At 50.7% G+C, this 26,671-nt stretch overlaps 15 protein-coding genes across 15 annotated transcripts; 7 read left to right on the top strand and 8 right to left on the bottom strand.

Moving 5' to 3' along the window:
* Window positions 1-211: 211 nt before the first annotated feature.
* On the bottom strand, window positions 212-1,068 carry NUU61_006009 (enoyl-CoA hydratase/isomerase family protein; the record flags this gene model as incomplete). The annotated part of the gene is made up of 2 exons (XM_056656537.1): window positions 212-704; window positions 758-1,068. The coding sequence occupies 2 exons, from the start codon at window positions 1,066-1,068 to the stop codon at window positions 212-214; spliced, it is 804 nt and encodes a 267-aa protein (XP_056509337.1).
* A 600-nt stretch (window positions 1,069-1,668) lies between these two features.
* NUU61_006008 (alpha/beta hydrolase) lies at window positions 1,669-2,799 on the top strand (the record flags this gene model as incomplete). The annotated part of the gene is made up of 3 exons (XM_056656536.1): window positions 1,669-2,208; window positions 2,277-2,411; window positions 2,470-2,799. 3 exons carry the CDS (start codon window positions 1,669-1,671, stop codon window positions 2,797-2,799), a joined length of 1,005 nt encoding a protein of 334 aa, XP_056509336.1.
* Window positions 2,800-3,561: 762 nt separating this feature from the next.
* On the top strand, window positions 3,562-4,284 carry NUU61_006007 (uncharacterized protein; the record flags this gene model as incomplete). Its single annotated transcript, XM_056656535.1, has 1 exon — window positions 3,562-4,284. The coding sequence occupies one exon, from the start codon at window positions 3,562-3,564 to the stop codon at window positions 4,282-4,284; it is 723 nt and encodes a 240-aa protein (XP_056509335.1).
* A 342-nt stretch (window positions 4,285-4,626) lies between these two features.
* Window positions 4,627-5,937, bottom strand: NUU61_006006 (uncharacterized protein; the record flags this gene model as incomplete). The annotated part of the gene is made up of 5 exons (XM_056656534.1): window positions 4,627-4,928; window positions 5,003-5,102; window positions 5,166-5,338; window positions 5,415-5,595; window positions 5,671-5,937. 5 exons carry the CDS (start codon window positions 5,935-5,937, stop codon window positions 4,627-4,629), a joined length of 1,023 nt encoding a protein of 340 aa, XP_056509334.1.
* A 622-nt stretch (window positions 5,938-6,559) lies between these two features.
* On the top strand, window positions 6,560-7,174 carry NUU61_006005 (uncharacterized protein; the record flags this gene model as incomplete). Its single annotated transcript, XM_056656533.1, has 1 exon — window positions 6,560-7,174. The coding sequence occupies one exon, from the start codon at window positions 6,560-6,562 to the stop codon at window positions 7,172-7,174; it is 615 nt and encodes a 204-aa protein (XP_056509333.1).
* An 80-nt stretch (window positions 7,175-7,254) lies between these two features.
* On the bottom strand, window positions 7,255-8,655 carry NUU61_006004 (transcription initiation factor TFIID subunit 7 family protein; the record flags this gene model as incomplete). Its single annotated transcript, XM_056656532.1, has 1 exon — window positions 7,255-8,655. One exon carries the CDS (start codon window positions 8,653-8,655, stop codon window positions 7,255-7,257), a length of 1,401 nt encoding a protein of 466 aa, XP_056509332.1.
* A 257-nt stretch (window positions 8,656-8,912) lies between these two features.
* Window positions 8,913-9,560, top strand: NUU61_006003 (Bromodomain associated domain protein; the record flags this gene model as incomplete). Its single annotated transcript, XM_056656531.1, has 1 exon — window positions 8,913-9,560. The coding sequence occupies one exon, from the start codon at window positions 8,913-8,915 to the stop codon at window positions 9,558-9,560; it is 648 nt and encodes a 215-aa protein (XP_056509331.1).
* Window positions 9,561-10,721: 1,161 nt separating this feature from the next.
* NUU61_006002 (putative MFS multidrug transporter) lies at window positions 10,722-12,407 on the top strand (the record flags this gene model as incomplete). The annotated part of the gene is made up of 4 exons (XM_056656530.1): window positions 10,722-10,937; window positions 10,990-11,484; window positions 11,537-12,213; window positions 12,266-12,407. The coding sequence occupies 4 exons, from the start codon at window positions 10,722-10,724 to the stop codon at window positions 12,405-12,407; spliced, it is 1,530 nt and encodes a 509-aa protein (XP_056509330.1).
* A 362-nt stretch (window positions 12,408-12,769) lies between these two features.
* NUU61_006001 (DUF3425 domain-containing protein) lies at window positions 12,770-13,684 on the bottom strand (the record flags this gene model as incomplete). The annotated part of the gene is made up of 2 exons (XM_056656529.1): window positions 12,770-13,398; window positions 13,534-13,684. The coding sequence occupies 2 exons, from the start codon at window positions 13,682-13,684 to the stop codon at window positions 12,770-12,772; spliced, it is 780 nt and encodes a 259-aa protein (XP_056509329.1).
* A 408-nt stretch (window positions 13,685-14,092) lies between these two features.
* NUU61_006000 (glutathione-independent formaldehyde dehydrogenase) lies at window positions 14,093-15,306 on the bottom strand (the record flags this gene model as incomplete). Its single annotated transcript, XM_056656528.1, has 2 exons — window positions 14,093-14,880; window positions 14,940-15,306. The coding sequence occupies 2 exons, from the start codon at window positions 15,304-15,306 to the stop codon at window positions 14,093-14,095; spliced, it is 1,155 nt and encodes a 384-aa protein (XP_056509328.1).
* Window positions 15,307-17,974: 2,668 nt separating this feature from the next.
* On the bottom strand, window positions 17,975-19,525 carry NUU61_005999 (uncharacterized protein; the record flags this gene model as incomplete). Its single annotated transcript, XM_056656527.1, has 6 exons — window positions 17,975-18,427; window positions 18,491-18,699; window positions 18,759-18,900; window positions 18,959-19,058; window positions 19,122-19,249; window positions 19,313-19,525. The coding sequence occupies 6 exons, from the start codon at window positions 19,523-19,525 to the stop codon at window positions 17,975-17,977; spliced, it is 1,245 nt and encodes a 414-aa protein (XP_056509327.1).
* Window positions 19,526-20,557: 1,032 nt separating this feature from the next.
* NUU61_005998 (putative FAD-dependent oxygenase) lies at window positions 20,558-22,296 on the top strand (the record flags this gene model as incomplete). Its single annotated transcript, XM_056656526.1, has 4 exons — window positions 20,558-20,833; window positions 20,936-21,152; window positions 21,212-21,606; window positions 21,661-22,296. 4 exons carry the CDS (start codon window positions 20,558-20,560, stop codon window positions 22,294-22,296), a joined length of 1,524 nt encoding a protein of 507 aa, XP_056509326.1.
* A 264-nt stretch (window positions 22,297-22,560) lies between these two features.
* NUU61_005997 (GNAT family N-acetyltransferase) lies at window positions 22,561-23,309 on the bottom strand (the record flags this gene model as incomplete). The annotated part of the gene is made up of 2 exons (XM_056656525.1): window positions 22,561-22,856; window positions 22,910-23,309. The coding sequence occupies 2 exons, from the start codon at window positions 23,307-23,309 to the stop codon at window positions 22,561-22,563; spliced, it is 696 nt and encodes a 231-aa protein (XP_056509325.1).
* Window positions 23,310-23,731: 422 nt separating this feature from the next.
* On the top strand, window positions 23,732-25,435 carry NUU61_005996 (pH-signaling protein PalC; the record flags this gene model as incomplete). Its single annotated transcript, XM_056656524.1, has 2 exons — window positions 23,732-25,087; window positions 25,166-25,435. The coding sequence occupies 2 exons, from the start codon at window positions 23,732-23,734 to the stop codon at window positions 25,433-25,435; spliced, it is 1,626 nt and encodes a 541-aa protein (XP_056509324.1).
* Window positions 25,436-25,921: 486 nt separating this feature from the next.
* On the bottom strand, window positions 25,922-26,392 carry NUU61_005995 (putative NADH-ubiquinone oxidoreductase 12 kda subunit; the record flags this gene model as incomplete). The annotated part of the gene is made up of 2 exons (XM_056656523.1): window positions 25,922-26,016; window positions 26,167-26,392. The coding sequence occupies 2 exons, from the start codon at window positions 26,390-26,392 to the stop codon at window positions 25,922-25,924; spliced, it is 321 nt and encodes a 106-aa protein (XP_056509323.1).
* Window positions 26,393-26,671: the final 279 nt, after the last annotated feature.

Here is a 26,671-nt window from a genome sequence, read left to right as displayed (position 1 = left end):
CCATACAGGCATTAAATGGAACACGCAGAGAAGTAGATAGGACTCATAGAAACATCTTATCGGCTTCTCATTTCTTGTTTGAGGCTCGAAGAAGTAATCTCATGTACTTATAGTAGACGTCGCACAGCAGAAATAAAAATCCGAGAAATGTATATACACAGGTATGTGCAATATCTACAAAAAGCTACTATAATAATCTAAAGCCGGCGATTCAAAGCTTCGCCTTGCCCTTCTCCCACTTCTCGACATCCGCCAGTGCTTTCGCCTGCAAAGTTTCCTTCTTCTCTTCCACCTTCTCCCTCCACCCCAAATTCCCTGCATGATCATCCAAGCCTATTAAAACCCGCGCATACATCTCCTCCTTCATAGTCCCATAGATACCTGTCGCCGCTTTACCCTGCAGCTTCTGGGACAGGGCCAGCGCTTCATCCAGCCCACCCAAGGCGTCGACAATCCCAGCACGTAGCGAGTCGGGCCCACCAAAGCGACGTGCTTCCAGAACCACATCTCGGAACGTGGTTGGCGTGAGCTTCTCCCGGAAAATAGACATCATGGGCGTTTGCAGCGGGACACCGAATTCGAGCTCGTTCACACATAGAAACCCTTTCTCGGGATTCTGGATTCGGTAGTCGTGATACATGGCCAGCATGAAACCGCCTGCAAAGGCGTGTCCGTTCAGGAGACATACGGTTGGCATCGGATATCTTGAAGAAACATTAGTCTTTTGTTGCCATTGTTTTTGGACTAAGAGACATACGTTAGGAACCGTCGGAACAAGCGCCACAAGTGGTTCTCCAGGAATCCCTCTGTGCTCAGCGCAACATCTAGATCCAGCCCATTGCTATAGAACTTGGCGATCCCGCTTGTTGTGACGACCACGCCTTTGGGATAGCGGTGCTCGATGATATCAAGCGCTAGAAGTAGTGCTTCGATAAACGCCGGGGTCAGTCGGTTATCTTTGGGCGAAGCAAACGTGAGCAGATAGACGTTCTGTTTGTCGGCTGTGGGGTTCGTGACCACGACCGAGCCGCCGGTAGAGGTGATCGGGATGGTGAAGAGGGTGGTCATAGCGGAATGTAAATTGTCGGGACTAGGAGCACATTCGCAAATTGACGGTTGCTTTCCCACTTTATAACTGACAGCGATCTTCACCCCATCGCTCGGTCTCGCTCGGATAACCAGCTCCAGCGAGATTGTAATCTCAGAGCTCCGCGGCATCACATGCTGCTGACATAATCACATCAACAACGCTTTTCTGGAGAATAATTGAAGCTGACATTTCCATGGAGTTGTGAGGGATTGTTGGGGAAAGGGAGATTGTTCAGGGGGAGAGAGGTGGAGGGTTGATGGTTGATGTCAAGTGGGGGATGAAATACATCCAACTGAAGGCTGGAGAGAAAATCGCTCGCAACCAACACCCATGAATGCCAGAGATTTCATATAATTGAAAAGCCTTTGCTTCTCCATCTGTCTGTTGGATAAGATGGAGACCATAGAGATTACAGAGCCAGGGATTCGAGAAAAAACAACGCAATGAGCCAGCCCTAAGTCTCCGAGAAAGTCGCCGCGGCCTCAGCCTCTCAGACATCAATGGGGCCATGGGGTATATCTACCTCAATATCGCCCAATCTAAATCTCTCAAGAGTAATTTGCCTCGAAGTCAAAACCATGGCGAACATTGCATTTCCTCAACATGCTAAACATCTTACTCTCCCCACGAGTCACACCTACAGCTACATCTATATCCCTGCCTCAAAGCCTTCCTTTACAACTATACTCTTTCTGCATGGATTTCCCTCTTCTTGCTTTGACTGGCGCCACCAGATACCCTTTTTCTCAGACCTAGGCTACGGGGTCCTTGCCCCAGATCTACTGGGCTATGGCGGAACCAGCAAACCCATTTCGGCAGAGGCATACCGAGCGAAAAAGATGGCCACAGAGATCACAGAGATCCTGGATCACGAAGGATTACAACGTGTCCATGCTGTGGCCCACGACACGGGTTGTATCCTACTCTCCCGAATGGCCAACTATGTCCCCGACCGGCTCTTATCGAGCTCGTTCCTGGCGGTGCCGTATTCTAGACCTGGAGAACACTTCGACCTGGCAGCAGTCAACGCAATGACAAAACAAGTGCTGGGACAGGAACGTTTTGGGTACTTGAGTTTCTTTGTTGGTGACGAAGCAGGGTCTCTCCTAGATCAACATGTAAGTCTTCACATGGCCTTTTTAAAAGTGTTGCTGTTTTATGAAGTGTGCTGATGTCCATCTTGCAGAGTGAATCATTTTTCATTCTCTTCTACCCTGCAGACCCGGCACTATGGACTGACCATGTCGGGCCCACCGGTGCAATGGAGGCATGGCTTCGAGCCGATCGCCAGGGACAGAAGGCGCCTTATATCACAGACGAGGTATGTTCTACATGTACTACAATACCACAATTATGAAGTCGAAACTCACAGCATCTAGGAGCGAGTCATCCATCAAAAGATTATGCAGGGAAATCATGGACCCGCTCTAAATTGGTATCGTGTTCTTGTGGGGAATTTGAATCAGAAGGATGAGCTCGACGCAGGCCTGTCGCTCAAACTGTCGCTCCCTGTTCTGATGGTCACTCCAGCACCAAGTCCAGGCCATTTGCCTGGGACTGGTGCGCATATGAATGAAATGGCCGATGATGTGACAGTGAAGGAAGTGAGCACGCCGGGACATTGGTTGCAGCTGGAGGCTCGCGATGAGGCCAATGCTATTCTGAAGGAGTTCTTTCAGCGATGTGATGGGACCTTGTCTGGATTATGATGATGTGTAGATGTGACATTGAAATAAATCACCAATCTCCTCTCTGGTCTATGTGCCTCTTGCTGGTAGTCGTGGATCATGAACCTTTGAGATTCTATATCTACACAGAAACCCTCCGTAGAAGACAAATTAATATTGCCGAGACTTCGAGCTATCAAAGACATAGAACGAGTGTCTGTTTCTCCTCAATTCATCTACTGAAGGATAACAAAAATAACGGGGAAAAAAAAAAAAAAAAAAAAAAAAAAAAAAACACAGCAATTCTGCTGGAAATGGAAGCCATCGCTGTGCCCATAATCACAAAGAGCCGTTGAGCGTGGTCCTCATGAGGTCACTTAAAATCACTGTTAGCCGTCATGCTTACCAGTAGCTCATGAAATCTCATCCCCAAGTGTCAGATTACATTCTACCCTGCAACGATGGCCCTGATTCGGCTGGTATTTAACCAGATAGCCCATAGGAAAGCCCAAGTATATTTGGAAGATGTCAAATGAAATAACAAGCCCCCCCCCCAATTCTGGTTATATAGAAAAGCGATCTGGCGTACATCATTTGGTTAATGAATCTAATCAGATATCAGTGACAGCCCTAAGAATGCCGCGGAAATGGGAGCCGGCCATGACAATCCATCACGATCATCGACTTTCATCATTGTATTTGCTTTACACATACTCCAATACTCCGCAAGTCAGGATTGCACTTGAGAACAAACATTTTCGACGTTGACCAATATACCAAAATCTGCCACAATGAAGATCCATCATGAACGTCATCTCGTATCAATTGTCTCCCTCCTCCTCTTGGCTACCCGGATCTGGGCCAAGTCTGTACCGGACAAACCATATCCAACGTGGACGTGAGTGGCTGTTCATACACTTCGAGCTTCTCAACGCGTCCAACCGAACTCACTTGTCTCACCAATCCGCAAACGTGTCCGAACACCTGCAACGCCCCACCACCTATATCACCCGTGATATTTCGGTCGAAGCTGTAGATCCGGCTGTGTCGATGCCAACGTCGACTGCAACGGCTGCTACATCTGTTTCCACAGTCTCTGCACCTGCATCCGCAATTTCCAAGCCGGGCAACCGTCAAACTGCATCGCCAGTCCCGCCCTTAAACCGGGCCAGCAGAACCAGCCTCACGTGGGTGGTTCTCAACAATGGAGACCTGATCACCACCACGCAGCAGGTCCTGGGCATCTTGCAATTGGGCTCGGCTCCCGATCCTGATGGCGGGTTCCGGCTGGGCCAGAATACTCTGGGGAATGGATTTCCCGGGCAGCAGTATACCAAACAGACGGGGACGCTGGCAATCAATGGCGTTTCCAGCCGCTTCGAGGAACAGATCCATATCCATCTCTGCAATAATTCCAACAGCGGGGTCCACAAGATCTTGGACCAGCAGCACCGGGACAATTTCAGGGTCTCGTCGTCGGTCGATCTATCTTCCCTGGGGAAGCCAAATGCCGAGATGATGTGCTGAGTGTCTCCTAACAGGGACGAGGTTGTGAATCTGGCTCGCGATATTCTTGACCATCTCCGTACAGTCGCCAATACGTGTGCTCAGGATCTTGTCGGCGGCAGAGTGGTCACTGACAGCCATGGCTATTCGTGGGCTTGTGTGACCACCGGCACGAGGGCTGCTGAAACCCTTTTCTGCAGTGATTTAATGGCGATATCTGGGAGTGCCTTGGTTGATGATGCATGACTAAAAAGGTGACTTGGTTTGTTTCTTGCTTGCTGTCATTATACTAGACTTTAATCACTCTGATAATCGTTTCAGAAATCTGACTAAATTGTTTTTTTGTGTCAACTGTTCAAAGTATCACATATCCTCAATCCCTGCCGCAAGGCTTTCTTCAAACGAGGTCCACCCTTTCTGCCCATAGAATTCCTCGAGCAGCTTCTCGGATTTGCTTGAGGGAAGCACCTCAGTCAAGTCATGACTATCGTTCGCAGGAGGATCAGGGATCAGCGTATTGGCGGGTCGAAGCTTGCGGAGTGTGGAGATAATCTCAGTCAGATTCCGGGGCCCAGCAAAAGCAAAGAGCCGTTGGGAGACAATGGCCGGGTCAAGCAAGGCAATAGTATGGAGACGGGCCGTGTCCCGGACATCCACAAAGTACTCTAAGTATTGAGACGTCAGAGTGTTGGTTCCCCAATTTTCTCGTCCTATCTCGGAGAAAGCCTTGCCAACTTACGGGGAGTATATAACCCGAATAGAGCCTTGTCTCCCTTTAGAAGAGAGCGCACCAGACCCATCGTGGAGCCTCGCATTTCTGTATGAAGGATTCTCCCCGTCTTTAACATTCACCAATGCTTAGAATCCATCACTTTTCAGTCAAAGACCAGACGAGCACTCACTGTGAAATTGGGCAGCACGGCATTGAACTCATAACCTGGCTTGTTCTCACGGATCCAATCCCAAGCCGCTCGCTCTCCCTGTGTCTTGGAGGCAGCAAGAATGGTATATGCATTTCCATCCGCCACGGCACTGCCATCCCAAGCGGCCTTGACAGATGTTTCATTCCAGGTATCTGAAATACAGCAACAGAAGAAATTTTGAATTAGTCGGAGTCTATTGCACCGGGTTTGGAGTTGCATGTTACTCACGTTCATCGACTTGGACTCCTTCTTGGTCCGGCACCGGCACCAATGCAGCCGTTGAGGAAGAGGTTAAAACAACCTTCTGAATAGACTGATGCCTGGAAGCAGCATTCAAGATATTTTGAGTTCCTCGAACAACACCGCCAATTACCTTGTCCGGGTTGATATCGAAAGAGACGTCCGATGCCTGCAATAGACAAGCGAGTCAGCAGGCAAAGCATAAATAGCGAGAAAAATGTGATATTCGAGTATATATGCATACCACATGAATCACACCAGACAGTCCATGCATAATCTCGACGAGAGTGTCCACATTCTCGAGGCCAGGTACAATAACGGTCTCAAACGAGTCCGGACCAAACTGCCGATGGAACAGCTCATCCAGCCATGGCTTGGGAGCGCGTACACTGCCGCGGACTTTGAAACCAAGCTCGAGAAGGCTCTGGGTAATCTGACTACCGATATACCCGTTGGCGCCAGTGACCAGGATGCGTGAGCCACGAGGGAGGCTATAGACGTTGTCGGTCATGATGACTTATATATTTAACCTGTTTGGACCCAGAAGAAATTTGAAATGGACCGACTGAGGAAGTCTCAAGTGGCGGTGTCGAGTTGTGCCCTTGCGGGACGTACATGCAGGACAGGTCGGCGAGCTACGTCGATGTAACCAAAATGCCCTTGGTTTCTCCGAGGAGTACACCTGAAAACCTTACAAGATCTGTTACTTTAGTGATATCTTGAATGTGAAGTAACACAATCAGCACAATACAATAGTTGGGCTACCTGAAAAGGGACTACAACTGTATAGTCAACGAAAATGTACACGTTCGTTCCTCTGATAAACTTGTCTTATACGAACACAGATCATTGCAAGTCCGTTTTACTGGAAGCTATTTGGATTAGTATTGAAATGACGAATGTTCGATTAAAGATAATTATGGAGTATAGAATTCTATTGATAAGCGTCGACTATCAGCCCAAAGCCGGTTGGACGCGTTGACGTCATGAGCCCATCAACGTCTTTCAGTCTTCAGATCACTTTGGAAATTGCTCATGTTTGAACTAGACGAAGATCTCTTGTTCCCGCACTTCTTTTTGATACACACGATTTCACCAAGAACAAACCACGGAATTGCATCTTCTTCAGAATCATGGAGAGCCGCCGCCAAAACCGACAACCTGAGCAGCCTCCAAAGCAGGCCGCCTATGCACAAGCATCGAATCCGGTTTCGCAAACACCACAGGAACAACGCACCCCGGCCCAGCCGACTCGTCAATATGGCGACTCTATTTCATCCATCACGCGTCGGACCGTCGAGTCAAGACCCTCCAGCGAGGAAGCACAGGCCCGACTCAATGAACAGCGCCAGAAAGATCAGCAGTCGCTGAAAAATATCTCGAATGTCGACTTAGAGTATGGTGTGGAGCAGCAACCTGCAGAAGGGTACATCGCAGACACAGTAGAAAGGAAAGGAATGGGGATGCAACGTGCACAAGAAGGCGCGCATGCTGGTCCTGTCGGTAGCGCCGCGGGACCGGGCCACCCTGGGTTTGGGGAGGAGAGAGACCTTGCAGCCCAGATGGGTCGGAAACGGGCGGAGCATGATCGGGTGCTGGGAGAGAGAGTCGGACAGAGTCCCGCCGAACCAGACCGAGAAACGGCTGAAAGAGATGCTGTGAGGCAACGCAAGTTGATGCAGAATCGGAACTTGGATGTGGGAGCGACGGTGAAGGAGGCGACTGGGGAGCCGGTGGTGGGAAGTTAGACAAGTGAACGGATAACCAGCCACTTGTGTTTGTATAATCGAATTGGTCAAAAGTAATCAAATGAGGGTATACGCTAGGATCAGATGTCGTTGTCATCCGGCATTCCGATTGAGACCTTTTTCAGCGCCAGGTCCTTCTTCAGCTCCTGGATGCGTCGTCCCATTTTATTGCGGAGAATATGGTTTTGCACCTTCTCCCATGTCGCGGTCTCGGTGCGGATGAGGGTTTCCAACTCGGTAACCTCTTCACGCTGCTGCTGGAGCTGGCGTTGCTGCTCGAGCTGTTCGTCGTCCAGGTCATCTTCCGCTTCGTTACCACCCTCTGCAGACATGTCGCTCTCATCGCCAGAGGATTCAGCATCCCCAGCAACTCCCTCCGCTGGTGTAGGTGGTTGTCCCTGGTCGGCTTCTGCCACGGGAGCGGCCTCGTCATCTCCAGCAGCCAGTGCGGCCTCCATTTCGGCCGCAAGGGTATCTTCTAAGTCGTCCATCATATCTTCATCTGCCTCGCCCTCTGCATCCTGCTCTTCATCGTAGTCCTCGTAGTCTCCACCTTGTAAGAGTCCCTCGGAACGATTCAGCGAGGCGGTGTCCACCAACTCATACCGCGGGGGAAAGATCGAGGCTTCGTCCTGGGCAATCAAATCCTCCACGGCTTTCTCGACTTGCTCGATAGTGCGCGTACTGACACGATCACGGAATCGCCGCTTTCGCACCCACTTTAATGGCGGTGCAAGGCCATGCGGATACTGTAGCGTTTTATCATCGAGAAGCTGGACTTCCGGCGGAAGTGGGTAGGATAAGGCTTCTTGGTCGCTCGCAACAGGTCCCAGAACCAGCAGCATCTGGCAAATATCTGCAGATTTGTACCATCCTCGGCGATCCCAACTCTTCATGCCTTCGATGATACAGGGCAGGTCCACCAAAGACGCGGCGTATTGTTTGTCGCGAACCTTCAAAATTGCGCGTCGCCCCTCGCGAGTCAGCGGTTTGAAAGAAAACTCGGACTTGTCAAATCGCCTCTCGTTAATCGCCTGCCGTAGATACTCGCAGTCCTCTCCAGGAAGCATTCGTAGGATAAACTGTTCCTCAATAGCCGGGTCGATCTCGGTGTCCGATGCCTCAGAGTCGTAGCCCACTCCCACCGGTCGGTTGGGGACCAGCCCCTTGTTCTTGATGCGAATGGATTGTAGCCCCGGTTTCTTCGATGGATTCAGCTTGAGTCGCTTCGGGCCTTGCTGGGCCGGTGCGGGTTCCGGCTGCGCGACATTCTCGGCTGGTCGTTTTTTTGTTGGCTTCTTCTTTTTCGGTTTCTCCTCGGGTGTTTCTGGCTGTGACGGTTTGCGAGCAATCTTCAAGGTGAGCTTTCGCTGAGGAGTTTCGGAGGGCGCCGGCGTCGGCTCGGGTTCAGCTGCTGGGGGAGGCTCGGCGGCCTTTTTCCCAAACTTGAGCTTGAGAGCTGGTCTGGGGGCATCAGACATGATGCCAGAAGGTGAAAGTGCCTCTGAGAGTAGAGTAGGTTCTTTTGGTTCCAGGTAAAAGAAGAAGCGACACGAGTGAGAGCAGGCGTGTCCGGGTGTGCAGGAGGCAAAGAAGGGAAGACCGAATTCTCCGCTTTCGACTAGCTCACCCGCGTCGACTTCTTCAACCTTTCAACCTCCAACGCTCTCACCACCGCCTTTTCTACTTCTCTCAACCCTTTCCTCCTAATTGCTCACGTTGCATTCCTTTGATCATCATGTCCGGCTCAAACCTTCATGGTGCTCTTCTCCGACCTCCCATCATCCAAATTCTACGAGCTCACGGCTTCCACTCAACACGACCCTCTGTTCTCGAATCGCTCTCTGACCTGACGGCACGATACCTCATGATTCTCGCATCTTCGACTGCCGCGCATGCTGCCAATTCCCACGCAGAAGACCCGTCACCGGTCCTCGAAGACGTTTACCAGGCTCTCCAAGACGCGGGCGCAATACGACCACAACTACGCGAGTGGGAGGAAGAATGGGCGGGCGAAGAAGACTTACGCGGTCTCGAATCGGTCCTCGGCTGGATTACTGGCCCAGCACACCGCGAGATCCGGCGCATTGCGGGCTTTGTTCCCAGCGAAGGCGACATGGTTGATCCGGACGCGATCGAGAAAGAGGATTATCTGACGGCATTGAAGAAGAAGCACAGCAAAACTGGAGAAGAGTCGCGGTATGCAGGGACGGTCCTGGGGAAAAACGCGGAAGAGCATCCGATTGTCATTGAAGGTGGCGCGCCCAGTATCCGAGAATGGGGTACCCAGGCTCGAACGCGTGCATCCGAGTCGGTTGAGAGCGACACCTCAGGCGTGAGCAGCGCGCCGAGTAATCTGTCCGAAGAGGATGAGATGGAGGTGTGAATGGGTTCAAGCTGTGATCGCACGAAACCGACATTTCTGCCGATTACGATGATTTGAATTGTCCCCCACAAGGGGCACTAACAAACCGAATACCCTGGAACCACTGCTTTCGATCAAGCCCAGATTCAAATGATCGTTGAGGCCAACTTGAGCTTCATCCCTAGCACCCCAGCACAGCACCGACAAGTACTCCAACCGAACCGCTCTCCACAAACGGCCTGAGATTCAAGCTCAAATCACCTCCCGTGTGAAAATGCTTGGTGGATGCATCTACTCATTTGTGGCGACGAGCAATTTCTACTCCGAGAAAGATTGGAGATGATCCACGCGTGTGCTCAATAGAGTCAGCATACTCGAGCAAGCTGGGAGGGCCACTGAAGCGTCAATGAGCTCGATGTGAGGCGACGGGTATTGCAGCAGGGGACATTCAACCTTGGATCTGCGAGAGATATTCTCATCGAAGTGGAGTAGATTAGCTGCCATAGATGCCTGGGTTCGCAGGCAAGCTTCCCCGGACTCCACGATGACTGGGGTAAATAACGCTCTTCTCTCCCCGCCAAAATATTCCCGCCTGACACTTTAATTTGTAAACATCTCTTGATTACATTCACTTCACTTAATGCACCGGGGAAGCCACCCGACTTGGCTGACTTGGCTCTGAAACGACCAACCCGAGCTGAGTGAGACTCAACCACGAAGCATCGGAAACCTGTTCGGCAGTTGGGCGCGACGCCGAGACGAGCCTCGGCCGGCCCCAGTCCTTCGGCTTACTGCTAGCCGACAGGCTGCCTATAGAAGGCAAAGGCTCCCATGGAAAAGGAGATCTTTTGGTTCTCCTCATCTCTGCCCCGGCAATGAATTGCAGCAGAATTACCGGAATGGTCGCCCCAGTTTCTGATACAGCGAATGAGACCACGATGATATCCACCCCTTGACGTTTCTCGTACGCACGACAATCTAGTTGCACTCCGGTGCTCCACGCTTCCCCAGTTTTTGGTTTCTGTCACCTGTCGCGCCCACTCGGCCCCCAGATACCCCGGAAATGGCCGGTGCCGAGCCCCTCAATCGTGGGGAGCCCTGGCTCATCCTTTTGTTCGGCGCGCTCCCCCTCTTGGAACTGATTGCTTCATGGCATGAACGTTCATTCCCGCGTCTTACATCATGGCAATCGTCGAACAAGAAGCACCCTCGAGCTTGCATACCAAATCCGACAGTAATTATGTCGAGGAGAAGGATGCCGGCATCAACCCAGTCGACCCAGAGAGGTCTTTGTCAGAGCCACACAGGATTTACCTGCTTCAACGACATGGAACGTTGGATCTCGACCCTGTTCCTAGCGTGGACCCTGCAGACCCATACAATTGGCCGCGATGGAAGGTGAGCAGCACCGGAAATCATTGAGGAAGCCTTTTGTTTAAGAAGAACACAGAAAACAGCCAACTTGAGCCTGGTTGCATTCCATGCATGTATGGGCACATTTACCGCTGCAGCTATCATTTGCGCCTACGAGGACATCTCTCTTGATATCGGGGTGTCCCTGCAGCGGGTCAGCTACTTGACATCTCTGCAGATTGCGATTCTAGGTGGCGCGCCACTGTTCTGGAAGCCGCTCTCACATCGATTCGGTCGCCGTCCGATCTTCCTCCTGTCGCTCATTTTTAGTTGTATTTGTAACATTGGCTGCGCAAAGAGCCCGGACTACGCTTCTATGGCGGCTTGTCGAGCCCTGGTGGCATTTTTCATTTCGCCTGCCATGGCTATCGGCAGCGGGGTGGTCACCGAGACGTTTTTCAGACATGAGCGGGCCCGGTATATGGGGATTTGGACTGTGATGGTGACGCTGGGTGTTCCAGTTGGTCCTTTCATCTTCGGGTTTGTTGCCCAGCGCGTTGGCTACCGCTGGATTTACTGGATCCTGGCTATAGTAAGAAGACCACAACTATTACAATGGTATGTCGCTAACCGTATTGTATTAGACCAACGCCGTGGAATTCATTCTCTATACCTTCTTCGGCCCGGAAACGCGATATGTTGGTGCCGACATTGAGGCTCGATCCTCCGCCCTGAAGCACGAGTACATGTCCTTCCGAAGAATCGACCCAACCCCATTCCGAGTATCTGAGTTCATTCACCCGCTTACACTGTTCATGAATGTACCCGTTCTTTTCGCCGCAGCCGCCTACTCGATGGTGTTTCTCTTTGCGTCTGTCATGAATTCTGTGGAGGTCCCGCAGCTACTACAACAGAAATTTGAACTTAACGCCCAGCAGCTCGGTCTCCAATTCCTTGGCTTGATTATTGGATCATTGCTAGGCGAGCAGCTCGGCGGATTCATGTCCGATCTGTGGATGAATACCCGCGCGCGTCGCATTGGCCACAAGCCGGCGCCGGAGTTTCGACTATGGCTCAGCTACATTGGCTTTCTCTTGAGTATTGCTGGCATGATTGTATTTTTGGTGTGCACGGAACAAGCCTCTGTCGGTAAATGGACCGTCACACCGGTGGTGGGCACTGGTATCGCTGCATTTGGGAACCAGGTCGTGACGACTGTGTTGACCACCTACGCTGTGGATACCTACCCCCAAGATGCCGGCAGCGTGGGTGTGTTTATCAACTTCGTGCGCTCGACGTGGGGGTTTATCGGGCCCTTTTGGTAAGTGTGGTCGAGTACAGGTGGGTTTTTGGTAGCTAATGTGTGCATTTAGGTTCCCTGCCATGTTTGAGAGTGTGGGTATTGCCGCCAGTTCTGGCGTTATCACTGCATTGATTATGGGTGTGAGCTTTATCCCGACTGTGATATTGCATTGGCAGGGGCGAAGGTGGTATGCCGGTGATGGGAAGATATGAGAATGTCTCAATTTTGCCGGTAGCTGTAAATATTCGAGGCTACGTGAATAGCCTTACCTCAATTGAGTATATGGTTTTTTTTTACCTTTGCTCAGATTGGAATAGCATCTACCGCCGGGACGAAGTCTTTGGATACTCCGGTGACGAACAGGATCCCGTATAACCTGACCTAAGCCCTCAGTGATACAAACAGCGACGAGCACTCACTCTTCGTCTCGGGACGGAAATGGGCGCCCACTGGATACATGGATCTGAACCTGGAGCACTACCCGGACAATGCGCTGATCCGTGAAGTCCAAGAGGATCAAGTGAGATTGACACCTATGTCTCTGGGCTGATTCGTGTGAAGTGCTTTCAATTTGCTACTGTAGCTGCAGAAAATCCCTCCAAACCAGTGGCTTTTCACCTCTGCTCCTCCTCCAAAAATCAGTCGAAGCCAATAGCTCAGACGAACCTTTAAGTAGCCATCCCCATTTCCTCACAAACTCCTCCGTAGCCTCCCAGTTGTGGGAATCCCACGGCTCGCCCCATACAAGCAATGTCGCACCTGTATTCCTTGTATCCCAAAAGGCCATAAGATCATGGCACAACTCATCATCATCAAACGAGTCCGCAGCAAGAATCAGACAATCTCGCATGCGCGGAAATGGGAAGAAGTCCAGCCACGGATGATGCGGGACCCTTCGCTGGATGGCAGTAGGGCGTAAGTTGAGCGGGATGCCATCTTCTGTGAATCCAGGCTGCGTGAGGTTGAATATGGAGATCGAGTCGTCACTTTTCATCCATCTGGAGTTCATGCCAACTGCTATTATATTCTGGTTGATTGCGCGATGAACGTTGAGCCGGCTGAGGCTGATCAAGTGGTCTCTTTTCGGGGTGCCTTGTAAATAGCTCTGGTAGGCTGTTGCTTCGAACCATTGAAGGAAGCTGAGGGCATTGGGTGGGGCGTGGGCGCATTTGAATTCTTCCTCATCTTCTGCTGGAGGAATCTCTAGTACGCTCGATGTTGACCCTGATGGGGCCGTGCCAACGATTGAATCCGGTCTAGTAGCTTGCCTCCTTACACCTAATAATCCAAGTCAATTAAAAAGATGGATATAGCTGCATATGCGTGTACTCCACGCACGATAAGCTCTCTGATTCAGTCGATTCTGCAACTTCCGTCGCTCCTCTCGATTTGTGATCCCAGTCCAATCATCGTCGAGCGCCCAAATGCCGGCTTGCTGGGGCATGGGGCCGAGCGGGATAATGTGTGAATTTGAGGTGGGTGGCTCCATCCTGTGTGATTATCAGGGGTAATGGTGAGAATGCTGACCCGACAAAAACGTTGGTCCTCCGGAAGATACTCGAGGTCATAAATGCAACGCGCTGACAAGGGCCCAGTGGAATCTTTCAACCTGCTGCGTGGAGACGCTAAGAACGCTATTTGACATGCCAGGCTGTCTTTATTGGTTTGCACTATTGCGCTAATGCAAGACGCTTATGCGCCTGATCCACTTGCCGAGACATTGAATCCTGCTGAAACTATACAGCATTCAATCGTTTATAGCATTATACAGCACGTCCCAGTTTGAAAAAGATGGAGGGATATGCTCCAACCGCAGTTCACAAAACGATATCAAAGTAAACCTGGGGTGAACATGTCGATCTGGTTGAGATATAATTTCGATCCAGTCACTCATTCCTTACTTTCCACCAAAAGAAATCACAACCTTGGTGGCTTCGTGCCTCTCAAATCTAGCATAAGCCGCAGGTGCATCCTCAACGTTAACAACATCGCTTACAATAAATCCTGGTCTCGCTTTGCCCGACGAAACCAGGTGCAAAAGCTGCGGCGCGAGATCAATCGGCTTCGACGGCCCAGCTCCCCATTTAAACTCCCCGAAAAAGAAATCCGTGAGGGAAAAGTCGACATGGGTGTGTACGGTTGAAGCGCGCGGCGCGGTAGCTGTGTTGTTAGACTCTTGATTGTAAACCCCAACAGTGCCCATGCCGCCTCCAGTGGATGTCACGGCCAACATATTCCGAATAATGACATCCGACTGGACAGTGAGGTTTCTGTTCACTTGCTCGTATCCAACGGCATCAATGCTGCGAGTAACACCATTTGGCTCGTGTGCCCGAATCTGGGCCACGGGATCGGCATGTCGGAAATTGATGGGGATGGCGCCGATGGATTTGGCAAGGTTGAGTCGATCTGGGACATAGTCTACACTGTACACCTTGGATGCTCCGCGCAGGATAGCCGAATATGCAGCCATCAGGCCCACGGGTCCTGCACCGAACACAGCCACAGTGTCCCCAGCTTCAAACCCGGCATAGTCGAGTGAGGTCCAGCCTGTGGCGAAGATGTCGGATAGCATGACATAGTCATTGAGAAGAGAGTGGGATATGTTTGTGGCTGGATCTCTGTACTCGAGAGAGGGAACTGGAATCAGTCCAGTGTCTGCGGATGGAACACGCAAGTATTCGGCTTGAAGAATAACGGTTAGTGAAATGAAAGAGCTCGTCACACATGAGGCAAATACATACCCTGCGTACCACCCATGTCACCCCCATTCCCATAACTAGCATACAGTGACGTGGTAAGACCAGTATGGAGATGGCCTTGATCAACGGTGAAAGGAACAATTACTGGATCTCCAATATGGAGAGATCCAACGGCAGACCCGACTTCAGAGATATACCCCACTCCTTCATGACCAAGACCAAATGGCGCTGACTCTCCGACGTTGGTGCCTCGGTAGATGTGCAGATCAGATCCGCAGATGGCTGCTCTGGACATCTTGACAATGGCATCGGTCTGGTTGATGATGGTTGGCTTCGGCAGGTCAACAACCCCAACATGATATGGGGTTCCTTGCCAAACAACAGCTCGCATGGTGGCGTTGGCGGTCATATTGGCGAGTGCCATGTCATAGAAGAAAGTAAACAATGGCTGAGTGAAGAAATAAGAACAATGTGTCCTCGGCCTCGCGGCAAGAGCACAATTTATACCTGAGATTTCCTTTCCTGACTTTGATGAAGATTTGAATTCCCATGGTCATTGCATTCCGACTCTTCAGAAGCAAAGCTCCACTTTGTGGTTCGCCGGGTCTAGTGACATGAAGGTCTGTTCTCTTCTGTGATCGACATCGTACGCAATCTACCGTGGGGAGAGCCCGGCCAATCCATTTGGGCATTGCATCGCTGTGGATCTCTCTCGGTGAGTCAGCTTAATTCCTAAAAGAAGAGTAATAGCACAGGATATATCAGTTATGCAGTTTGTTGAAGACTTTGAACAAGCTTCGTGCTATATCTGTGCATCATGGATCATTACACCTATGTTGGTTAACGACTATCAAGCGAAGCTGAGGAGAAGAAAGTGTATATCTCAAGGTAGAGTATATTCACCTTGATAAAAAAAACTGCTGCCTTGCCTTGCCCTTCAATCGAACCGCATTTAGATTTCCTATACTAGAAAATAAGGTGGGTCACCCTGTCAGCTTGACTCCACCAAACAGCGGAATTAGCCTTGGAAAAGCACCTGCTAAGATCCCTTCTTTTCAATGATTCTAATTTCTTCTTTTTCATTCAATATATGATGGAGATACGCCGAGGCCAAGATCCGTGGGTAAGTGTCAGCATACTGCATTAGCGCTCTTGGCGTGCAATATCTGATTCAAATTGATGACTCTTTTTTGCGCTTGGCACTGGAAAAACAGATGGCGAATTCGATTTGCCTGTTGTTGAAAACAGAATCCAAGGAACTGGCCAACCCTCAGAGTAGTGGAGTTAGGATGTCGAAGCCTCCATCCGCCAAGCACTGTGTCGGCTTTATCAACAAGCACGATGCGAAACCACGGCCTTGGCTTCTGCCCTTTTACACTTCCCCAGAAGTCGGTTTCCATTGAGCTTACCTAGTGGTAAATCTACACATTAGGACAATCCATCTAGACGCTATCCCTCTTGTTGATTATGTTTGATCCCTAGCAGATATCGGCAGCATTTGATGCAGACAACCCTGAAACAGTGATAAGCCTACATGACAATCCCTGGGTATCGTTGCCTGGAGCGAGAAATTGTGGCTTAGAGTCAATTGATAATCGACGCCAAGAGACCAGGCATGATGAACTTGTCAGTCTCGGAGATTGAGGGTAAACTCCGCGGAGCTAAGGCATTTGGTTTCCTCTTAATTGGCTCTTTTCGATTCTTGACTTCTCTCTCTCTCTCTCTCTCTATATTATGTTTTTATGGTACTTCATTCCTATGCAATAACACATCTTCCAGTGTCAGGACAAGCTGATTCTATCACACAGCCATGCTGCTCTCCTCCATACTCTCTCTGTTGCTCCTACTTCGGTGTCATACCTCCGCAGTCGCCATTCCTGGAGCTGACTCGATTCAAAATTCTGGTCATGATCAACACCCAAAGTCATTCGCACCCGTCCTCGCTCAATCCACACCGTTAGCATTGCCCTCCCAGTCTCAAGCGGCAACAGAAACTCCACAACAAAGGGAACGATCACCCAGCTATTCTCATCATCCGGAAATAATTCCCCGCAAAGAGGATTATAGCCAAGAGATTGCCTCTCTGTGTGAGGTTGGCTTCTTGCCTGATTGTCGGCCGTCGATATCGAAAGGAGATTCAAGGGCCATACTTGATGTGGTGCTCGAAGAAGAAGAAGAAGAGGGGCCTATCGCTTCTATTTCCTTCCCACCGTTTGGGTTCTTTGTATTCACTAGTGGTTTCGTTTGTTTTCTGTCTATTCTTCGAGCGTTATGGGGCAGACACTGAGTTAGCTTACGAGTAATGAATTTCAAGTTTCATGACTGAGATATATCATACTCCTGCTATTCCGAATATAAAAGCCTCATCAATATTGATGCTGACTCCCGCTGCGCCTGTGGGATTGCTTATTCATGGAATATCTCACAATTGGATGGGCTAGTAGCTAACAAGTTGATCAATGTTCTATGGAACCTCGTGAAGTCTGCTGGATATAAAAAAAGAAAAGGATCAAAAGGCTATGTTGATAATTAGGAAGCGTGACTGAAAATTGAGTTGAATCAGAAATCTGGATACTCGTTCACTATTAGTTCCATCTCCCGGCGGTCCTGCATCTCATCCTGAAGTATATTGTGTTGGTGTTAGTTCCAATACTCTATAACCCGCCCCAGCAGGGCAATCAATGCACAAAAATCGCAGCTAATCAAATATTGCATATCTAAAGAGCAGATACAACATGACTACATGACTAACCGAGAGAGCAGTTCAACCTCGTAATTGATCTCGCAAATTCCTGAATACCAACAAAGTTCGCATCCAGACTTCACTCCCCAATCATGCACCTTATACTTATCATTCCTTGTGCTCTTGCGAACGAGCCTATCGCAAAAGTTTGAGACTTGTAGTGTATTGTAGTTTGGTAGAACTTTGCATTTGTGAAGAACTGAAAATGTACTTTCTATGTCTATGTCTATATTAATTGACCGCATGAAGTAAAGTAGTAGTAACAGTGATCTAGAAAAGGCCAAACGCATCATGAAAAGGGTATAGTAACCGTACGATTTCAAATAGTCACTCATCACCAAGTTTCATGAGCACCGTGTTCAGCCTGCTGACTCGCGCGACTACTCCTCGTCTCATGGGTAACCTCAATCTGGTTCGAAACCACAATCCCATTCGGCGATTCGTTCGGCGTCGAAGAGTCAGGGTATGCCTTCAACCCTTGCATCTTCATTTCGTCGACCATCCGCTCTTCACTCTCGCTAAAGGTCATATTGGCAGTGATCGGGTTGACACTAGGTGGACCGCGCCGATTCCGGCTGGAATAGTCGCCGCCGCCGCCGATGCTCCGGAACCCGCCCGATGGTGATTTGTATGGGCTTTGCGAGGACCGTTGGAATGCACCGCCGTAAACGCGCGCCAGCCATGTTCGGAGCAGGTGGAAGATCATTGGCAGGTTGGTTGTGATTACTGCAACGAATGTTTCTCGGGTACCCCATTGGTTTGCGAGAGATGCGCCATTTGCGGGGTCCTTTACATGATAAGATTAGAGGAATTGCGAGAAGAGTCAACATAAGGATGATGGGAGACTCACGACTAAGAGTAGAATACTCTTGATAGCGGCGCAGACAAGCACGAACACACCGGCACTTAGGATAAAAGTCGTTGCAATCTTTTTCAATACCTTCAGGCTTGATTTCCATAGCATGGGAATCGGAATGAAGATCAGATAGATATCAGTGACGATGTTGGCGGCAAACGACACCCAGACAATGGGCCGAGAAATGGCCGGCTGGCAGGTAGCTAGAAGTGGGATTGTGAGTAAATGAGGGATTCACGACGAGTCGAAAGGAGAGACGTACTGCCAGGGTTCGGATTAATTTGCCAGGATTTATAGAAAGGCCGACAGGCCGCGAAGATGGTGATAATAGCCGCGAGATGCATCCCGATGACCAGGGCGAATCCGACGTAGATGGGAATGCGATAACTCCGGCCAAGTCCCTCCTGTTAAGAATTAGCTATTGATCGCAATCCATTGATTTACGGGCGGTGGTTGTCATACCATCAGCCGAACATAAAAGGCTAACATGGACAGCTTAATCGACGCGATCATCGCCGAGTAAGTCGTCCAGCCTGCGATCTGGATTTTGGACCCAAGTACCCTAGTGAAACGGTTCGTAATCGCGTCCAATGCACATTATATTTTCCAATCGCGTAAGACACACCTGGCTTGGTATTCGGGGTTATCGAGGGACAGCGCTGCACGCTGAGCGGCCGTCATACTGCTGTTTGCCAGACCATGGGCCACACTACCGACAGTGTGTGCTAGAGCTGTCTGCGCGGTATAGAATATCTGCCCAGATTGGATTATTAGCCACAAGGCAAGGGAATGTGAGATCTATACGGGAGTACGCACAATTCCGACCCATATCAGGTAGTCGTCCCATCGCAAATGCTTCCATCCCACTGCTCTTACTCGTGCGTATGTTCTGAGCATCGTCACGGCAACACCGATTGAATACAGCGTCCATAATTCGACTGTAGACTTGTAGGCCTGGTGAGCAGCGTCTTGCGCAGCATCTCGTGCGTGCAATTCAAAGCCAGGATTGGCCGAGGTTCCGATAAACATGGCGGAGAGACACGGGGATCATGCAGTTGATTTTTTTGCTGTTGTATACAGAGAAAGAAGAGCGGCACATTTGCTTCAACTGAACTGCGTTGTCGCTTGTTGAACATAAGTCATAATTACCGCGACCACGAGAGAACTGGAATGAAAAAGAACATCTAAAGACCCTCGGCATGTGTGTTAACCGCGATCCCACTAACCCCAGAAAGAGAAAATTGTGTGCGCATCTTTTGCCAGTTGTCCCAAGGTTCAGCTCATATTGGTCCCTAAAGACGGACTAAACCCGAGCTCAGTAAGGACAGACGATATCAAAGTTTCCCTGGACTCCGCCTTCCAGTCCCTTCTCAAGTTTGGTATTTTGTTTCTCCAATGATGTCCATCTTAGTTACGCTGCTGGCATACTCCAATCACAGTCGGCATTGATCAAGCGAGAGGCGCACAGTGTTGGCTCTAACAAGATCTGGTGGATTTTAAGTGGGTTATAGTGGATTATAGCGGAAATCTAAAATCTCAAGTGGGTCGATGCACTGGCCATATGTTTGGAGGTTGGCTTATGGTTGGTTGTGATGTGAGACCAAACCCTTTTTATCCACGGACGGGGTGGTGGAGATTATTGAAATGCAACGCCACAAGCGTGGGTCCTGCCGAAATCTATTACAGTCGGAACCTGCAGAACCTTGGATGTGGAAGTATTAAAGTCTTGCGGTGTTGAATTATGCAACCGGGAAGGCCGTCAACAAGACCGGTGACAGAAACCCTAAGGCAACATCGATATATTGATTCAACCCTATGAGATCAATGTAAGGGCCATGTTGTGCCTGAGACATTTCTATCTCACTAGCGATCAGCTGCGTATGTATACCTAATTATTACATCAAATACTCTGGTGGAGGTATGCTCGGTCCATCGGCATCTTGCGATCGGAGGATTCCCGTGGCCGACGCGTGGTTGTTGGAGATTTGAGTTCATTATCCTTTTTTCTTTTTCTTTTTTCTTTTTTCACTTTGACAACCATCCCTGATCCACGCCACATCAATGTATCGCCTAAAGATGGAGGTTGTTACGGCCGTCGCGGCGTGGGCGCTGACCTCGGCCTGTTCCAACTTGCCCGTTACTTGCAATTGGCACAATGGCCTCTGCTTGCGAGGGGATGACTTCCAGGAGCTGGGAGGCAAGCTCTCCAACTCTGCCAAGGTGTACTTCCCCGGATCGCATGGGTTCAAGGAAGCATCGACTCGCTGGTCGGTTCTGGAGGAGCCCAAGGTGAATGTTGTTGTGATTCCTGGCACGGAAGATGATGTTGCGGAGACGGTAAGGCTTCCATCCCTTGCTACACCCAAGGTTGGGTGGGACAGGGAAACCACAGGCGTCATAGTATAAATACATAAGTTGCTGACAATCACAACTGTGCAGGTCAAATTCGCAAACAAGAAGGACTTGCCCTTCCTTACGTACAATGGCGCACACGGTGCCCTTACCTCGCTGGGCAAGATGGACCACGGCATCGAGATCAATCTGAGCCAGCTGAACAGTATCGAAGTCGCCGACGATGGGAAGACGGCCAAAATTGGAGGCGGCGCCATGTCCAAGGCTGTTACTGAAAAGCTCTGGCAAGAGGGAAAGCAAACAGGTTGGTTGCTGGCTCTGAATGAAATCGCTACATACCATGATACTAACTTCAAGAAACAGTCACTGGAACATGCGAATGCGTTAGCCTTCTCGGGCCGGCGCTGGGTGGTGGACATGGCTGGCTTCAAGGGCACCATGGCCTTGTCTCGGATCAGTTTGTCTCCATGAATGTTGTGCTTGCCGACGGCAGCATGAATAAGATCGACGCGCACTCGGATCTCTGGTGGGCCATGAAGGGCGCTGGGCACAACTTCGGCATCGTAACCTCGCTCACCACCAAAGTCTACGATATAAAGCACCGAGACTGGGCGATCGAGACGCTCACTTTCAAGGGTGACAAGGTCGATGCGGTTTACCATGCCGCCAACGACTACCTCTTGAAAAATGGCTCCCAGCCTGAGGGTGTTATCAACTGGTCGTACTGGATGAACAACCCAGACGCTGACCCTAAAAACGTGAGTATACATAGCCCAGCCAGTGCATCCAGTCCCAAAACTCACATTCGTTAGCCTGTTATTCTCTTCTACATCATCCAAGAAGGTGTGAAGGTCGTCGACCCAGCCTACACCAAGCCCTTCCACGACATTGGACCACTGTCCGCAGAGCCCCAGAAAGGAACCTACACCGATCTCGCTGGATGGACTGGCATCGCCACGACATCCCCGCCATGCCAAAAAGCTGGGCTCGCCAACCCCCGATTCCCCATCTACTTGGAAACATACAACCCCCAGGCCCAGAAGAAGGCGTACGAAATCTTTGCCAGGGCTGTCCGCGGCTCCTCGGCCTTCAACAGCTCGATTTTCATGTTCGAGGGCTACTCGACACAGGGAGTCAACGCCATTTCGCCCAGCTCGAGTGCATTCGCTTTCCGGAGCGAGCACCTCCTCGCCGCGCCGCTCATCACCTACAAGCCTGCCGGTTCAGAGATTGACCGCAAGGCTGCGCAGTTGGGCCAGCAGCTTCGCCATATCCTTCACCAGGCTAGTGGTCGCCAGGACTTCCGCGCCTACGTCAACTATGCGCACGGAGATGAGACGACGCAGCAGTTGTACGGAAGCGAGAAGTGGCGCCAGAGCCGTCTGCAGGGCTTGAAGCAGAAGTACGATCCCGCTGGCAAATTTAGCTTCTATGCGCCCGTTGCATAGAATGGGAGTGCGAGAACTCAAGGATTTGTATATATGGTTTTGGCCTAGAGTCATTCATGACACATGAGTTTATGGCATAGAAGGGGGGAAATCTTGTATTGATAATTTCTAATGATTCGATATGCCCTCGGTCTATTTTCATCGTTGAATTGGCCTTAAATCTTCTCATGAAAAAGATATAGATCTTTCCGGTTGGTCAGTTAGATTTTATCTTACGCTCTTCTACTAGTGATTTAGTTAAAACTGCATACCGCCCAAATGAATTCATGTACTTGTCCTATACATCATCCCCGGGGACGAATGCAACCAGGGAGACCACACCATCCCAGAAAGCCGAAACATACCAAATCCACTCAACGGCGGTGCCCACTGACTGAGATCTAAATCAACATGTCTGGTATCTTGAAAGCCATGGTGAAGGAAGAAGCCATGTGCTGCAGGCTCTGAGCAGACCACAAAAGGCAATCCCTCCTTTCTTGTCTTCTGGAAACCCAACTGGATTAGCTGGGACCCTATACCCTGTCTCTGATACGGAGCATCCACACACATGTAGACCAGCTCTGCGCAGAAGTTAGCATGGTCGAGAGTATGTGTAGGAAAGAAGAGAGCCTACCAAAGCAATCCATTCCTTCTGTATCCTCTGCAATCTCAGCAACTGCTTTCATCACTGCAGTACAGACTTCTGTATCAACACCATCCGGTAGGTTGGGCGGCGTGGATGGGTTCGAGTTCTGAACGGATTCTTCTTGTTTCACGGGCTGCTTTCGTGCCAGACCGAGATAGCCCACAGTTTCACCGGATGCATCGTCAATCGCCTTGAAGTTCTCAATCGAGGGTTCCTTGAATCCTGACTCGAGAGCTTGGGCGTACTGCGGCTTTTGGGCCGCGTCATTTGGCCAGTCTTTCCATAGAAGCCGGTTGATAGGAAGGGCGAGCTTTGCGGTGTGCAAAAGCTCCCCCAGGACTGGGAGGTCCGTACTGGCGACAGAGTGGATGGAGTAGCTTGTCGACATAGTTGACTGCGAAGAAAGGGTGTTTGGGGTAAAGATGTTCAATGGGACGAATGGGTGAGCTGGAGTAGATAAATACTATCCCCTTGGTAGGTAGTAAGGCATCAAAATTGTGACCTGCCAGTTAAGAATTTAGAGCCAAGGCATATATATATCTATTGATTTGTTTAGTAGATGCTGGAGAGTGGGCTCAAAGTAGTGATAATCTAGAAGTAGAACATCCAGAGATGTTTGTAGTTGCCAAACCTTTCATCGAGGCAGAAGAATGAGAGAGCATATCGTGGACGAGAATATTATCCAGCAGCAAAAGACAGAAGCTGAAAGCAAAGAAAGGATCTCACAATCATCGGGCCCATCTATAGTCTTGGCTGCCGGTGACATCAGTCCTCCCGCCCCGAGTCGACTTCTCCAACACATATCTCACCATGGTCTTCGCCTTTGTGCTGCCAACCACCTCTCCCTTATCCTTTCAATCTTTTATTTACTCATCGACTCACCCTTCCCTACCCCAATCAGCCTCTACCGCCCGTCATGCTTTGCGACTCACCCTCAAGGCCCACAAGCGTTTACCCCGCGGTCCCCGCCAGGACGCCCACTTGCTCACAGTCCTGTCCGCACTGAACGACTACCTGCCGTACCTATTTGCAATCTCGCACGGATTGAGTGGCCGACCTGTTCGCAGTGATGCGTCTACTTCTCTCGGGACAGATGTACATACGGAGACAGTACCCCGCTTCGGGGAGGAAGTCGAGATCACGCTTCGCGCGGAGATCGAGTCTGCCTGGAGACCCACTTTATCTGCTGGAGGCGCATTGAATCTCGGGACAGGCTTCAATGCACCAGGCGCAAAGGGCACGCGGACGCGTAATGGACGAGTTGCTGGTCAAGGCATTGACTTTGAAATCGCATTTACCCTCACGACCCTGGGATATGTTCTAAGCCGGCTTGCGCGCGCGGGGGTCGTCGAGTCGTTGTATGCCGCGACGACACCGACAGCAGAGCAACGCATCGCGGCTCTACAGACAGCCACACGACACCTTCTACAGGCCAGTGCCGTGCATGGGCTCCTTGCCTCGTCACCGGCCTTTGCTGCAACGACGACATCGTCGGTGCCTGATCTTAATGCCTCCGCACAGTCGGCCCTGTCCTCCCTCGCGTTGGCTGAAGCTACACTCCTAGCCGTCCTCAAGGACGACGCCTACGTTGCTGCATGTATCCAGACGCGCAACCCCAACGACCGGGACTGGATGGTCCGCGCGCCGGAGATCCCGAAAGTGCGCGCGCTGCTCTTTGCCCGACTTTGTGTTCGTGCAGCAGAGTACGCCGAGCAGGCAGCTGCAGGGTTGGGGTCCGTGGGGCCCGGAGCGGGCCGGGCTGGCCGTGTCGATGATGATGTGGTTCGCTACACGGGTGTCCTGGGTCGAGTGGCGCGCGCCCGCGCCTGTCGGTTCTTTGGTGTAGATGCCGAGCTTGCTGGTAAGGTTGGCGAAGGGATCGCATGGCTGCAAGCTGCACGAACACCGCTTGGAATGCGCAGCGGGCCAGGGTCATCTTCTACCCCGGCAGCAGAAGAAAGTGGGACAGGAAACTTATCCAAAGGTGGACTATCGCGTTTGAAACGCGAGTGGGCGGAACGGCGTGAAGAGCGCCGAATCGGCAAGGATGCCGGCGGGAGCCGCAGTGAAAAGGGCCCTCTGGAACCGGGCGACGATGCTGGCCGCGATGAAGAAGGCCGGGTCATTGCAATGTTGGAGACGAAGTGGGTGCGGATGAACGATACTGTGAGTTCCAAAGATGGTCTTTCTCGATGCGTACTATGGGAGAACTTTCCATGTACATGATGCCCTAACAAGACTCAGATCAACACTCAACTCGTCCCACCTTCTGCACCGTTACTGTCTAATCTTCCGTCCGGTCGAGATATTCATGTTCCGCCAGCTCCGTACAAGCCCCCATCGCTAGACGAGGATCAACTTGCTAGCATGCGTGCCCCACCGGATGAGAATGATGACATGCGTTTCGGCAGTGACCCCGATGACAGTGACGAGGATGCTGCGCCGTCTGATGCACCTGGGCCGCCGGGAGGGTTTCCAGATCGGAGTCAGACCGCGAGTAGTGTTTATTACTAACTTGATACCCAAAATGCACCGGTGGATGGTCAAAGGTAGTCAGATATGGGAGAAGCATTGGAGAAACAGTGAGACATTTGGGAGGTTATGTTCGCAGCACGCGTATCCCCGGAATAGATATCCAAGACTTGCGATACCTTAAAAACAATGGGCAAAAATGCCAGACAAGAACAACGTTGATCAAAGTGATATCGTATATGTACAGTACAAGGAGCAAATAGGCGGCGGCCCTCTTCTCCTTCGGTTCATGTCACCCCATCGAAGATCGCAATATCCAGGCCCTGTCGAATCACACTTGAAAATGGGTTGACCGGATTCCTCGGGGATCGTGCTAGCTGAGCTGTTGATTTTCACTGCTGCACCTTCTCCCAGTTGCCATTTCCTCGACCCTCGAGACAGAAACAAAGAGAGGAAGAACGGAGAACCACAACCCTCGTGAACACACAGCTCCTTCCTCATGCATCCCTCCACAGCTTAAGACCAGATTCATGCCGACTTGTTCGCCTCGCCGCTGAAAAAGTTCTTCTCCTGGAAGAGGTAACCCTTGACCTTGCGCTCCTTGATGAGCTCGAAGTATTTTTCTGAGTGATGTCAGCACGGTTCAATATGGCTCATCGAATGCAATGCAATGCCAGGCAGAATCATAGATAATAAACCCCGAGTGAAACAAGCAGAAAGAACCAACAAAGCGAAGCAAAAAGAGAATGAAAAGGGAAGAGAAGAATACACACCTCTCAAAACACCGCAGTTTTCAAGGTGATTCACCCCCTCCCGCGCATAGCACTTGCCCAACTCCTCTCCGACCAGCCGCGACATCATGCTGCGCACCCATTGCTCGCGGATAATGGCGTCACGGGCATTATGGACGGCGACGTTGTCTTCGAAGTCGACGCCCTCGTAGGTCGGGGGCACGGTGGGCTTTTTGGCGAGGAAGGCGGCGGACTCGGAGGTGGGCATTGTGGCTGGAGGTTGTGCTTTTTTGGTTTGACTTTTTTTCGGGTTGTAAAACGAATTCGGGTTGAGGCGAGGGAAAGGAGATGCAAACACAATCCGAGGAGGGTGAGCGCCCGAGGAATTGGTCGGTGGACGGGTTTGAGGTCGGGGAGACTCTTGATGCGGTTGAATTGGCGATGATTGGGTTGCATTATGCTGGCTGTGATTGGGTGGCATGGAGGCGGTGAAGATTACGAGAGGCTGCAACAGCCTAAAGTGCAGTTTGTCGATGCAGTCAGTTTG

The sequence above is a fragment of the Penicillium alfredii genome (assembly GCF_028826965.1).
Source record: "Penicillium alfredii strain IBT 34128 chromosome Unknown utg000009l_segment0_segment0, whole genome shotgun sequence".
Classification (NCBI taxonomy): Eukaryota; Fungi; Ascomycota; class Eurotiomycetes; order Eurotiales; family Aspergillaceae; genus Penicillium; species Penicillium alfredii.
This window is presented reverse-complemented; position numbering and strand designations above follow the sequence as displayed.